The sequence below is a fragment of the Saccoglossus kowalevskii genome, chromosome 7 (assembly GCF_978046115.1).
Source record: "Saccoglossus kowalevskii chromosome 7, keSacKowa6.1, whole genome shotgun sequence".
In the NCBI taxonomy this organism is placed as follows: Eukaryota; Metazoa; Hemichordata; class Enteropneusta; family Harrimaniidae; genus Saccoglossus; species Saccoglossus kowalevskii.
In genome coordinates, this window is record NC_140647.1 from 22,339,464 (window position 1) to 22,354,926 (window position 15,463).

Below are 15,463 nucleotides of genomic sequence, written 5' to 3' on the forward strand. Positions count from 1 at the left end.
CAGGTGACGACCCTCTCACTTTAAGGCATATCTAAGATGTGGCTCTGGGACAACATTCTTCAAAATAAAATGGTACCAAACAGCCATTATGATTATGATTGAATGTCACGTAATGTATGTACCAAGCGTGAATGTAATTCATTTATATATGTCGGCAATCTAGTTCCAATAGGGAGGGAAATGCAATTTTTGTAGAATTTTCAACACTACGATAACATTGAATCAGATCATGAAACGAATGCATGTGGATATGTAAACCAATATGTACGATGTCTGCGTTGAGTGTGAACATGATTGGTCCAGGCATGTTCAAGATACCAACAAACACACACATTCATTCATGCACAGACATGAATCTATCAGTCAGATGTGTGGGATAATCATTTGATTTACAAACAAGTAGCCTCTCGGCTGAGATAGCTCCGCTGTTAGCAATGCACATTTCAATTAAAGAACAAAAGATATCATTAGAAAATGAACATTATGCATAGTATCAATGCAATGGGGACTTGCTGTTTTCAACAAGAATTCAAAAATATCACTTTTTACCAAAAATGACAAAAATATTCACCAAAATTAGAAAATTAAATATATCATCATGAAATGAACAAATCTGAGAGAAGTCCACATGTAGTACCTATATATGTAATATCAATGCAATTGGACTTGCGGTTTTTAACAAGAAGTCGAAAATATCACTTTTCACTAAAAAATGACAAAAATATTCACCAAAATTAGAGAATTGAAGATATCATTACAAAATGAACAAATCTGAGAGATGTCTAGATGTAGTACCTATAAATGTAATATCAAAGCAATTGGACATGTGGTTTTTAACAAGAAGTCGAAAATATCACTTTTTACCAACAAGCAGCCTCTCGGCTGAGATAGCTCCGCTGTTAGCGATGCACATTTCAATTAAAGAACAGAAGATATCATTAGAAAATGAACAATATGCATAGTATCAATGCAATGGGACTTGCTGTTTTCAACAAGAATTCAAAAATATCATTTTTCACCATAAATGATTGTGGTTTTTAACAAGAAGAAAATATCACTTTTTACCAAAAATGACAAAAATATTAACCAAAATTAGAGAATTGACGATATCATTACAAAATGAACAAATCTGAGAGAGGTCCACATGTAGTACCTATATATGTCATATCAAAGCAATTGGACTTGTGGTTTTTAACAAGAAGTCGAAAATATCACTTTTTACCAAAAATGACAAAAATATTCACCAAAATTAGAGATTTAAAGATATCATTACAAAATGAACAAATCTGAGAGAGGTCCACATGTAGTACCTATATATGTAATATCAAAGCAATTGGACTTGCGGTTTTTAACAAGAAGTTGAAAATATCACTTTTCACCAAAAATTACAAAAATATTCACCAAAATTAGAGAATTAAATATATCATTACAAAATGAACAAATCTGAGAGAGGTCCACATGCAGTACCTATATATGTAATATCAAAGCAATTGGACCTGCGGTTTTTAACAAGAAGTCGAAAATATCACTTTTTACCAAAAATGACAAAAATATTCACCAAAATTAGAGAATTGAAGATATGAATCTTGAAATGAACAAATCTGAGAGAGGTCCACATGTAGTACCTATATATATAATATCAAAGCAATTGGACTTGCGGTTTTCAACAAGAAGTCGAAAATATCACTTTTTACGGAAAATGACAAACATATTCACCAAAATTAGAGAATTAAAGATATCATTACAAAATGAACAAATCTGAGAGAGGTCCACATGTAATACCTACCGTAAAATCTGTATTAGAAGCCGCATCTCTAATAGAAGTCGCACCCATTTTTCTTGAATAATTGAGAACCAAAAATTCATCATTTCTCATATGTGTAGATGCTCTATTAGAAGCCGCATGCCCTCTGTTGCATTGTACCATTTTAATAGAAGCCGCGGTTTCTAATACAGATTTTACAGTATATATGTAATATCAAAGCAATTGAACTTGCGGTTTTCAACAAGAAGTCGAAAATATCACTTTTTACCAAAAATGACAAAAATATTCACCAAAATTAGAGAATTGAAGATATGATCATGAAATGAACAAATCTGAGAGAGGTCTACCCAAGGTACATATACACCAAGTATCAAAGCATTCAGGCTTGTAGTTTTGAAGAAGAAGTCGAAAAAGTAAAACATTGACACGGACAACGGACAATCACTCATATGATAAGCTCCGCTCGACAAAGTCGACAGCGGAGCTAATAAAACTGAAATGACATTTATCAAAGGATATGTTTGAACACTTCCACTGCTTCTTTTTTAACAGTTCTCTCATTAGTTACAATCATGGGTTTCTTGATTGGTTCCTGAAAATAACACAGTGCATATGAAATGTGAGCGTAATCTTTCTTGGTACACAACACAGTAGTACGTGAAGATACAAATATTTATATAGTTTGTTCAATTTCCCCACAATACGATTTACATATTAATTTGTTGAATTCAAAATATTTCAGGCTTCCCCTGGTATCACTCTCAGAAAACCTGAAATATATTGCATGATTTGAAGAAATTACATGTTTTGAACATGGCTGTGTTTCTATCATAATTTGTTTGCAATGTCAAAAACATATGAATGCATTTGAGGACTATTCTCAAATCTCTTACCTTACACCAGGAAAGCAGATTTCCAATGGACACTTTCTTTCTGAAGATACCCTTTTTATGCTTATTAAGAATTTCCAAGTTTTCAAGATCGCTTTCTGAGGAAGGTTTGCGGAATTTGCCCAGCATCATGGAGGTGGTACCACCTTTCATGGCACCGGGTACAGTACCATGTCTCTATATAAACAGAAAAACACAAAATATCACATTAACTTAACCATGGCATTATTTGGCAACACAGCTATGGGCTGGGGTGTTGATGACCAGATTCAGACAAAAGTCAAATGAATTAGAATCAAAGAAAGCTTAGAAAGAACTCCCATGTGCTGAGAGTATTGGAGACACATTAAATATAATTCGAAATTACTTAGCTGAAAACTAATTATGCAAATCAGAAAATTAATATGACCAGATTTGAGTGTAAAACTAATGAGGTCTGCGCAATGTAACAGAACCAAAAAATTATGAATTATTATGCTTATTAGGGAATTAATATGAACAGATTTTTACCCCAAACTAATTAGGTTTGTACATTGTCCTAGAGCATCTTTGTACTAAGTTTCATTGAAATGGAATAATTAACACCGCGAAAACTCCAAAATTTCGACCCCTCTAAAAATTTGACCGCCTATTTATTTGCCGGGTTTCGGTGTTTTATTTACCTCCAAATTTTCGACTCCACTAAAAATTGCCGACTCATTCTTATTCGAAAATTGCGACCAGTTTTAGTTTTCCCCCAAACGAAAAAAAAACCGATGTGAGCGTTCAAACGGGACCTTCCTCAAAGGCATGAATCCGGGTTTCTGATTGACTGAGAGATTTTTATTTTATTGGTAACGAAAATATATTCTAAATAAACGAAGTTTCAAATAAAAACGAACACAAAAATCTCGGCATGCTGCGTTTCTGAATTGTTGATTATTACTGTACTCAGTAGTGATTATAATAATGTACACAAAATAAATTTGTTGAATGGTTATGAAATACAAATAAAAGTCAACTTAGTTTCATCGTAAGCGAATGATTCCGGTCTCGTATAAACGTTTGATGCTGTAGGATATCCGCCATGTTCTCTTAGGTCAAATAGGTCAAATCGCTAATTAACCAATCAAAAAGCTGGATGATGCGAAAACGGCATGATTTTTTTTAAATAAAAAAATTAGTTGTTTTTAAAAAATAAACTGGTCATCTGAAGAATAATTTAACATTGTTCACAGTGATAACAGCTCATTCTCGAAAGGAAGCTTACCCGCTCACGCTAGTCACGATAAAAATCATACACGTGTACTCTTGAATAGACAGACGTCAATGACTACGGTAAAACTTAGACTCTATTTTAGCCGGCAGGATTGATTGAAATGTCCGAAAAATGACGCCAAAATACACCTTAAAAGTCCCATTTTATTTTCTTAAATCCCATTATATTTTTTAATCCAAGGGCGAATTTACGGCAGAATTTGGTCCCTCAAATCACCGGTACGGTGCTCAAATAAGGGACACGTGAGCTTTGATTCTAACCGGATACATTGCACTGGGTCGGGGAGATCGTTTGCTAAACTTCCATGTATCTTTTGTCCAATGGGTACCTGTACTTCGAACATTCACAAGTTTTCCTAGGTAGTGCGAGACAGCTTTGTCTTTTGACCTATTAGTTTTGTGCTGACCTCTTCTCCGCGTCTTGATGTTTTGTTTTGCTTGTCATAATACTCACTGATTGATGACTTTGTTTAGATTTTGAGTTACAACTCGGCCACGACCTTATTACCAAAAACTAATCAAAACCTAGCATTAGTTCAGAGCATCTATGTACCAAGTTTCATCAAAATCCAATGAGTGGTTGTTTAGATATCAGTGGAACAGTCATGGAACCACTAAAAAATAGCTAATTATCATGCAAATTAGGTAATTAATATGCACGGATTTTTACCAAAAATTAATCAAATCTGCGCATATGTTCAGAGCATCTATGTACCAAGTTTCATCAAAATCCAATGAGTGGTTCTTTAGATATCAGTGGAACAGTCATAGAACAGCTAAAAATTAGCTAATTATCATGCAAATTAGGTAATTAACGAGCATGGATTTTTACCAAAACCTAATCAAATCTGCGCATTGGCCCAGAGCATCTATGCACCAAGTTTCATCAAAAACCAATGTATGGTTCTTGAGATAGCAGTGGAACAGTCGGACACACATACACACATACACACATACACACATACACACATACACACATACACACATACAGACACACTAACTGCAAAGACTCCCATTTTGTGCTTCGCACATGGGAGTCAAAAATCATTTCACAAAGTTAAGAATTACTCTAAAGGGACAATTACAATGTCTTGTGTTATTGGTTATTGTTAGAGGGATGTGTTTGGTGTTCCTATCTGAATGCAAAATAGCCCCTGTAGTTCAAATGTTAGGCTCATATAATTAAAAATGTTATGAATATTTTTTAATCGTTTACCCCATTTGTTCAATACCATGCATGCCCATCTAAAACCTTGCCCAGGAGGCATGGTTTTGGCAGGTGGGCGATCTTTTGTTGACCCCTCCCCCCTTTAAAATTCAACCATCTAATTATTTGACAGATTTTCCTAATTGAATCGTTACCAAAATTTGACAGACCACAGAATTGTGTTGTTTTTAGTTCTCAAAAATTTTTGGAAATATAGTTAGACTCTAAATTAGGCTTTAATTAATGATATAATTAACACACACAAAATGATTTACTTTTCCAAGGTTCTATCCAGCATTGCTTATCATGCAGTCATGGTTTGATACAAAAATTTGTATTTTTCTGGTTGCTAAGAAATATTAAGGAATAATGTTTTATCGTGAGCGAATGTTTTAGAACATTTTATCGATTCAGTACAAAGCTGAGATCTGACATGATATTTGGGCAGTAGTTTACCAGCCATAGTGTCCTATGAGCTGACAAGTCATCAATGCCACTAATAGATCAACAGATTCCACCATTTTTTGAATGTGGGCAATCATGAAGAACGTTTTGTGGAATCTATGAAGGCTGGGTCTATTATTGGGAAAGCATCAGGTGGAAGATTCCAAAAAGATATTCATAGTCTAAGTTGTGTATGAATGTAGATTAGATGAAAGGATTATTGAGTCAGGGATTAGAAACTCACATTGATGATGATCGGCTGATTAAACTATAGGGCCTTGTGAGTATGGAGAATAAGGCAAAAACTAATTACAGATTAACTGGCAAAGCCTATGGGAAATGATTAGAATTTGGCAATTGGTGAAACAAAACTGTCTATATCAATCCCTGTGTATACCAAAAACTTAGTTTAGTTCACGAAACAAAAAGTAACTGAGAAGTAGTATGTGTTATAAGTTTAACATTGTACAAGTGTAGAAACAATAGAAAGGCAAGACCAGTGCATGTACATTTATAACATGCATTATTGCACAAGAACAGTGAACAGGCAAACGTTACTATATAACATGCATATGACACATTGAAGTCAATGAACAGTGTGAACCATTTGACCCTTCCAATGGTGAACGGGCAAACATGTGTGGGAATACAAATTGCACCAAGATAACAACTTAAATATAACCATGGATTTTTACCACTGTACTTGCATGCAGCTAGTAGTAGACACGACGACAGCCAGTAAATAACACCATCTGGGTCGCCATGACCTCTACCCGTTACCCACCTGCCGATCTAGACTACTAACTGCAGGGTTAGCTACTACCAAATCCTCAGAACGACTTGTCATTACCATGGAAACAGGGCGCTGTTGATGCAAAGAGTCCTGCAGTGACGTACTCTTCTCAAACTGGCCTCCGCTTACCACAATGTGTTTGTCTGCTTTCTTCCTTTTCAGCGATGCATGGAAGGAATCATGCGGCAGTGCTTCGGCACGGGCCCTTGCGGTGTTCGGTGACGACTGCGCTGCTAACACAGAATCACTTTCATAGTCCAGACTATGATTTAAGCTGCTCTCCTCTGCACCTCCTGAAGCTGAGAGTAAGATTAATACTTTGAGCCTTTGATTGTAAACATTTCAAATATTTTTTGAATATCTTCCTTTAATTTTTTTGAGCATTTTGGATCAGACTCAATTTTCTATTGGCTGCATGTATTGATCAAATTTTGGAGAAAAAAAAATTCTCTGAAGAATGAAACGTATCTTATTTAGTGATTGGCAACGAAAGTTTACTTTAATGCCCAAAGGGTTAATTGCCAACATGGCATGAATTGGCAAACGTAAATGAAACAGACAAGTTGTTGAGTTCAAGCTTTCCTGACATGGATAACAAGTTAAATGATCCAGCATCAACATACATTGTATACATGACCAAAACAATTATAAATTACAAGAAACTGACAGACATAAAAAAACACATTTTCTAACCCAAAAACATATGTCAAACATAATCAAAGAAATTATAAGTTGATACAAACATTGCACTTTTCCCAATTTGCTCTATTAAAAGTTCATGCACTTATGTAAATGACAGAGGTATGTCACATTTCATATTGGGGATGTGCTTCTGATGTCATAACATTATTATATATAAATGAATAAATTATTCTCATTTTACCTACACTCCTACCATGCATCACCTAATATTGAGAGTTCAGTGATGGATGCCATTCATTTAACAATCAAAATGTTTCCTTACCATCAGAATCATAACTACCAGTAGTTTTGGGTGAAAATGTTGCTGAACTCTGAGAAGCCTGGCTGCTATCTCTACTATGATTTATCGCTATTCTCTCTCCGTTAATGGGACTACTTCTGCTCTCCTCCGTGCTGGAGTGAGGTAGGGTAGCCACACGTCGATGTCTTGTCGCGGGACTACCATGGGCATTTTGAATAATCAGATGATCAGACAAAACAATCTGATTTGGATGGTGATGATGGTGGTGATGCTGAAGACTTTGAAAGTCTTGATTTTGTGACTGTTGAAGTTGTAACAGTTGGTGTCTGTGTTCCCTACTCTGCTGCTCGCGGTGCTGCTGCTCTCGCTGATGATGCTGTTGCTGCAGCTGCTGTTGCTGCACCTGGAATTGTTTTAATTGTTGTCTATGCTGTTCCTGGTACAGCTGGTGTTGCTGTATTCTGTGCTGTTGCTGCTGTCGCATCATCTGCTGCTGTTGATAAGATAGTTTTAAATAATCAGCATCTTCTGGCTCCTCTTTCCTTCCGGGCAAATTTTCATACTCGGGAAGAGGGAATGTTATTTGGGGTGGATTTGCCCGCCGCTGTCGTCGCTGTTGCTGTTGCTGCTGCTGCTGTTGTTGTTGTTGTTGTTGTAACATTTGTTGCTGTTGCAACATTTGCTGTTGCTGTAACAGTTGCTGCTGTTGCTGCACATAATGCTGGGTCCGCTGTAAGTTGGCAGCAACAGCAGCATGTTGTTGTGCTTGCTGTAGAGTTTGTGGAGTGATCTGAGATAATTGTCCATCTTTAAGTTGTAAAGAATACAGTCCAACCGGCGTAGACTCTGTGGTGCGAGTTGAATGGTGTGAATCGGCACTGTGTTGACGTGGGTGTGTATGTTGTTGATGTTGTTGCTGCTGCTGCTGATGATGATGGTGAAGCTTCTGCTGTTGTTGTTGCAACTGTTGTTGTTGTTGCAACTGTTGTTGTTGTAACAGTTGTTGTTGTTGTTGCTGCAACTGTTGTTGTTGCAGCTGTTGTTGTTGCTGATGATTCATATGTTGCTGACATGGCTGTGATGATGTCGGTGACTCTAGTCGATCATAGTACACCGGCTGACTCGCACTCCGCTGATGTGCTGGTGGCATCATTTCCGAAGGCTGTGCTGTTTGAGCTAACTGACTTCCTGAGCGTTGATGCCGTTGCATCACCTGCAAATCAGTGGGCAAATCCCTCCGCCGACTCCGCGGACTCTCTGTGTAACCCCTGTGCATTAACATTTCAGCATAGCGAGCCTGAGAGTCCGCTGAGCCTTTCCTGCGTGATCTAGGACTGTCCATATATTGTTTTCTATGGGTTAGAGGGCTGCCAGTTCGTTCTGGATAGGAATATTGACTAGAATGGGAGGAATGCGATGACATTTGACTATCAGTTCTATCCGGGTAGGAATGTATCGTGGAATAACCGCCCGTGGTCGATGAGCCTTCAGACTTATCATGGTGGTGAGAGTGATGATGGTGACCATGTGATCCGTTGGTTCTCCTGCAAAACAAACAGCATTACGTTACAAACTGAGATTCAACATGAGTCATGACCATGATTCGGCGCAGGGTCAGAGACCTAATGTGCACAGGATACTGTATCCTGAAAGTATAATTGAAGAGAAGAAGCTGGAACAATTAGTATTTGAAGTTCTATGGACGTTGTGGTACTTCCACGGTGCATCACACTTATGTGAACAAGAAAAGAATATTTACACATTAAGACTTTTGATGTCATCATTCTTTGTTTTTCAGTTCTTATGTCACCATTGGTTGTGTTGTAGTTCTCATGATGTCATCCTTCTGTGTGTTTCAGTTCTTATGATGTCACCATTCTTTGTGCGTATAAAAAGCGAGATGCACCATGGGAGTACAGGGTTTCATTAATAAAACAATGTTTTTTCCAAGAATGAAAATGGTCATGAATCTGACAAATGTCATGCTGGTTATTCAGTTATTATTCATTTATGCCTATTCAAGAGTATTGATGTTTATTGAAACTAGCGTGAATGGGTAAGCTTCATTTCGACAATGAGCTGTTATCGATGTAAACAATGTTAAATTATTCTTCAAATGCTCAGTTTATCTTTTGAAAGCAACTATTTTTTTTATTTAAAAACAAATCGTGCCGCTTTCCCATCAAACTCCAAGCCAAAAGATCATGCAACAGCATTGGCAAATAACATCAACATATTTAAATGAGCTATGGTAATTTGAGCATGTTGTCATCATCCATCGTTTTCATTGGTTAATTAGCGATTTGACATGTCAGGTCAATGAACACCATCCAGGTCAAAACATGGCGGATATTCATTTCTACATCATCGAGCGTTGAAAATGCGATCGGAATCATTCGCTTACGATGAAATAAGTTGAAATTTATTTGCATTTCATAACAATTCAACAAATTTATTTTTTGCACATTAATATAATCTGTGGTTAGGTTTGGTTGGCCACATTCCAACTTGAGTTAGGATTTCAGCGGAACAACTCAAACTTGAACTCTCACGAGTCACTTGTTTTACATAAACTTCATTTATTTGCGAACAAAACTCTTCAAACGAAAGTGTAAACTTCTGATAAATACATAACAGTGTTCCTCCCAGGCCTTTCAAGCACTGCGGGCCCGCGTCGCTTAGACAAACAGCCGCATCGCTTTTGTTTCGCCCGCGATCCTTGAAATCCTGCCCGCGATGCTTATTCACGTTGTATTGTTTACAAGTGTCAGCCTCGTCTAGCACATCTTTAAAACAATAACATGTATTGATCGAAAGGTAATCCCGCCTTTGTACATAGTTAGCCTTACAAAAACAGTGATAAAAACGGAAGTCTATAAGAAGTTACCAAGTCTATCAAGGGTGCGGAGCTGGCAAACCCAAAATACTAGGGTAGTAATAATTTGCCCATTGCGTCGGGATGGTCTATCCCGAGTTGCTGCACTGCGATTAATTGCGTTTTTACTACTTCATCGCCAGTGACACTAATTACCAAGAATTAAAAAAACAAGTGAAATAAAGTCGCATTGGAAAAAAAAAACTGTAAATAAACCGAAGTAAAAATTATTCAACTGCAGACGAGACGGACGAGGAAAAAACGAACCCTGACCTCTAGAAATACCTCATTCATAGTGCGTCATTACCGAGGAACACCAGAATGAGGCCACCCTAAGGCGACGTAACGCATGTAGTGACATCACAACCGATGCATGCTGGGTTACAACGGAGATTTTGATTGAGGTAACAAAGATGGCGGCGCAGAGTGCATGTTTTTCCGCGATGTTTAAAAACAACATTTCGTTGGCGATTTTGATGTAATTTCTAAGTTAATCATCAATGAATCGTTTTAATTAAGCAAACATTCTAAGTTTGTGTATTTTTAAACATAAAAGTCAGGGACCGATGATTGCAACAGCAGCGGTGAATACCCGTTCAACGCAATGCAGTCAACTGACAATGTTACGGTGATCGTAGCAATACACAAATAATAGATAGATCAATGAAAAATCGCTGACTTAAGTTTTGAAATGCCGTTGTAGAAAAAAATGTCATTATTGATTTATTAATTTCTTCATATTTTGATAACCCGCAATCTTGCAGATTTTACAAATTTAACAAACTGACAGTAACATTGGCACTAAAACTGACTGTACTTGTACACAAAATAATGATGAACCAGTTACCTCCACGGATAAACAATATATTTACTGACTGGCTATAAGTATTTCCATTTCTTTCCTGTTCTATTTCAAACTTTATTTGACTTGATGCACACATAAAACACAATGAATGTAAATGATATAAAATATATGAGATATGTATCTCTTCTTTACTCAGTTATAATGTTTGTTGGGGAAACTAATTATTATGCAAACAAAATTATGCAAATAAGATGTATTGTTATGTAAATTAGCCGCGATGCTTGGCTTAGAATCTGGGGAGAACACTGCATAACTTGTAGAACGTCATAAAACATGATGAACTAACTGACTCACACAGTTGCGCACAAACTAAAAACTAGAACAGAACTACCGTTTAACTTTTAAAATGGAAATAGAACATTAAGGTGTTTTCCACGCAGACGGAGGTTAACCAATTAGTGACTACGTATTAAACACCTATGGCTTATTACGGTTTCAATGATATAATCATTACTAGGTAATAATCGACAATTGTGAAACGCAGCATGACCGGATTGCGCTACCACGATCATTTGCTACTAAGCAATGCAGTTGAGTTTGTTTTTATTATTTTAGAATATACTTTCAATACTAATAAAATGAAACAAAATAATTGTATTTGTCGCACGAGGTTTTTTAATCCAGCAAGAAAAAAAAATGTATAAAATTTTAGATTAGCTTCTGCAATAGTATCTTTCGTTTTAGGTGGTCGAACTGCCGGAGTTGAAAGTTGGCGTAGGTGGATTTTTCAATGAAAACATAGTTGAACTCTTGCCCTTTGTTATATAATATAATTCCCTTTATCATAGTTTGTTTCAATATAAATATGCATTGTCATAATTAATTTTGAATACAAACAAGTTTTGGGGTTGAACCAACAGTGGGGAATCAGTCTACCGAATGTCCTTAAAAGATGTAAATATCTTACAAAAACATTGGGGCCTTATTTGTTTAATTATTTTAAGGAACATAATTTCCAGCTTTATTGAAAGTAATTGAGATATTTTAGAATAAAAACAAATGTCTCATTGCAAAAAAAAGTGCTGCATTTAGATGTGAATAAATTCATAAAACATGCAAGATAACAGAAAAATTTAGCTGGCTTTAGTTCAAGTATTTTGTACAGGTGTCTGTCAAAAATGAATGATTCACTGAGACAAATATGAACTGCCTCATTGTGTGACTACTGTATTATATGAAAAGTAAAAAAAACACCCTTTATGAATAGCTATCATGTTGCAAGCTCTGCTTTGTATGCAAATCAACTTAAATAGTTGGTGTCCAGTGGAGGGAGAAGTCAACAGTACTGTTGCCTTCTGAGAAACTACATCTTCAAACACTGCAATCTCTGAAGTGCGTTTTTAAACTAGTATTATAAAAACTCATTCTGTTCTAATAGCTGAAACATATTCCTGTGAGTTTTCATTTGTCGAATGAACTGTTTGTCAAATACAGAATACATATATTTTAGAATAATTTTCTTTTTAAAATGTGGATGAAATGTTTTGCTTTTAATGTATTTTTTATGTATTGTTTTTGATTTGACAACTTTTGACTAAACAGATTTTCTATTAGCTTCAGATCTTGATCAAAGTTTGGCACCCAGTTCATAGCAGTGCTTATATTGATTTTCTGACATCTTGTTTTCTGTAAAGATTTTATTGGTAGGTTTGCACATGTGTATCAGACTGTGCAATCTCTCCATGAGTTGGTTTTGAAACCCAGTATGGGATTCTGAGATACATTACCAAGGATATTATTACAAGATAAATCATTTGCTTCATTGAACACATACAACAATGCATATTTCCACTGAGATCAGTGACCTTTGATTTGTATCACCAGTGATCAGTCAAGTAGAAACAGTCAAAATATTTTATCAAATTTTCTCAATTTTTGCATGATATTTTCATACAGGACATCTGTTGTTCAAACTCAGGGAAGACTTTATACTGATGAATAAGGTGACCAAGTTTGATAAAATTTGAAATAGAATTAGAAAAGTTATTATGCACACAATAACAATTATTAACGACGACGACGACAACAACGATGACGACGACGACAACGCCGGACAAAATTTTTCCCTTAATATACCTTTCCCTTCCATCTTTGATGGTACGGGCAAGGTAAATATAGATCATTTTTTAAAATTTTGAACCCCAAATAAGGGCCTACCAGCCGTAAAACCTCCCAGTAGTAGAAAGAAAGCTAACTTTGCATTGATGACCCTCACCTATCAATACTCCTCTGTAGTGGTGGAGTACTACTTGCAGCTCTTCGCGGCAAAGATGGACTCTCAATGCCTTCTCGTCGTCTTTGTTCTTTCAGTTCTCTCTGTCGTTCTTTTTCTCGAAGTTCCCTCTCCCTTTCTCTCTCCCTCCTCTCTCTCCTTTCTTTCTTGTCCCTGTGGTCTCTGTGATGGTGTCGTGATTTTTCATTTTTCTAAAGAATAAATTGAATTATATTACAACTTCTTTTACAGATAATGTGCTAGAAAGTACTGAATGCTGCTGATTAGGGTGCATATGTGTCTATGATTGAGTGGGTCTGACTGACTTAAAACATAAAGGCTTAAGTGTGATTTTTGAGGAAGTTGGTCATAAATCACATGAAATGTTAATTCGTTTATTATGTACAATCAAGAAGATTCCATAGTAACATGAATCAGTATTCTTGTGTGGGTTTTTAAAAGAACAAAATATTTTGGAATATTTCTGTTCTGGATATCAAAAAGTATACCAAAAGTCATAATATATCATTTTTATTGAGTCAATATCCTTATATCGTACTTCCCTGAGCATAAGCCCCTCCCTGAGTATAAGCCCACCCCTCTGTTTTTAGACATTTAACAAGATGAGGACATCCTGAACGTCGATGACATTTATTAAAATATGCATGTAAAAAGTGTATTTCATTGCATAATCATGATTGGTACGGGAGTTTGGTTCCTGCTTTTACAAGAAAACATGCATTAATTTCAGAGTGTATGGTGGGTGAACGTGCGGAACATGGTTCGCAACTTTTCTATTCTGTTATTTACTCAGGATGAACCCAGATGTTGCAATACTGAAGTCAAGTAATCCATATTTCTTTTGAGTAGTACTTTTCGAAACGCCAAAAATGTGATCGTCAAGTCCACCCTCTAATTTTCCTGATTTTACATGTTCAGGCTGCTGGGCATATGATCGGGGTAGTTTCGGTATTAACCAAGAGTATACTATTACAATATAGATAAATTGAGGATATTTCTATTCATGAGTAGGCTACCCATTGACAAGTATCGTCAAACTAATGAATGTGGCTTACTGGGTAGCATATTAAACTGCCATAATACTTAGGGGTATTCTCAAATTAATGAAGTTCCCCTAAAAATTAAAGCTATTTCATTTGGTAGTAAGATTTTTAATGTTCGTAGTTGAAATCAAGTGATGTTTTTTTTTTCATTTTCAATCAGTCAACAAAAATGCTGTTTTCAGGTATGGAGGAAAGAGGGGTGAATGATTATACATAAAATGTTTTTTTTGGTGAACCTTGCTCATTAGAGCACACCACTTGTTACTGAAGTTGCAATGATCACTTATTTTGATTGGGAAAAGAGAATCCATGCATATGCTAAACGTGAGTATCAAGCTTCAGGGCATGCATGCATATTGTGCACTGTACACATGTACAATGTATCATGCAGTGAACCCATGTGCAGGATGCGCTTTTCGGCTATAAGGCCAGGAAAATAAATAAATTGGTTACTTGTATTGGAATTTGAAAATGAGGTGGTGAGGAATTTTTTTTTCATTTTGTTGCTATTGACATTGATTAGACAAAATGATGGATGCACCTCATAATGCATCATGTTAAAGTTGTTGCCATTGGTGATGACCTAGAAACTGATGTAATTCCATATTCTTTACCTGAAAAAAATCCTGGTACATGTTTTTTGGCAGGTGGACAGAGAGAATTATTTTCCTGGCACAATATAGCATCACAGAAAAACGAGCACATGTAATGGCGATGCATGCAGCACCTGAATAGACGACAAAAATAAAATCCCTGTGATAATTTGAGATGACCCCTTAAAAAATATCTACATGCAACTGACCTGTGATCTGTGTTTTGGGGGTCTAATTTCAGTTTGATCTTCTGGTCTTGCTTCGGTGTTCTGTTTCAATGTCTGCAATGGATGAGAGAAACAACATGTCATCGAGAGTATACATTCTCTCATCAAATAGTGCGGCTACATGCATAAAATCACTGAGTGCACATCATACCACAACTAAGGTCACTATGGGTGATAACAGACTACTACGCATAAGGTAATTTTTACCCACGCTTGAATGTAAGTATAGTATACTAATAAGTTTATGTAGTATTGTTTAACCTCATAGAATGATCTGTTTCTCTAGTCAATATTTTTTTTTTATTACAGGTTTTGAACCAAATTTAAC

General features: G+C 36.1%; 1 protein-coding gene across 3 annotated transcripts in view; it reads right to left on the minus strand.

Annotated features, from left to right (window-relative positions):
* LOC102807571 (uncharacterized) overlaps nt 1–15,463 on the minus strand; it is a 41,921-nt gene that overhangs the window by 7,522 nt on the left and 18,936 nt on the right. The window contains exons 4-9 of one of the 3 annotated variants that reach the window (XM_085501308.1): nt 15,118–15,189; nt 13,255–13,463; nt 7,321–8,843; nt 6,486–6,655; nt 2,659–2,832; nt 2,285–2,357 (exon numbers count right to left, since the gene is read on the minus strand). In XM_085501308.1, the coding sequence (XP_085357434.1) occupies nt 2,285–2,357; nt 2,659–2,832; nt 6,486–6,655; nt 7,321–8,843; nt 13,255–13,463; nt 15,118–15,189 (2,221 nt within the window). Of the gene's footprint in view, nt 1–2,284; nt 2,358–2,658; nt 2,833–6,347; nt 6,656–7,320; nt 8,844–13,254; nt 13,464–15,117; nt 15,190–15,463 lie in introns of all 3 variants that reach the window. The other 2 variants (XM_085501307.1, XM_085501306.1) reach the window with 2 other exon arrangements.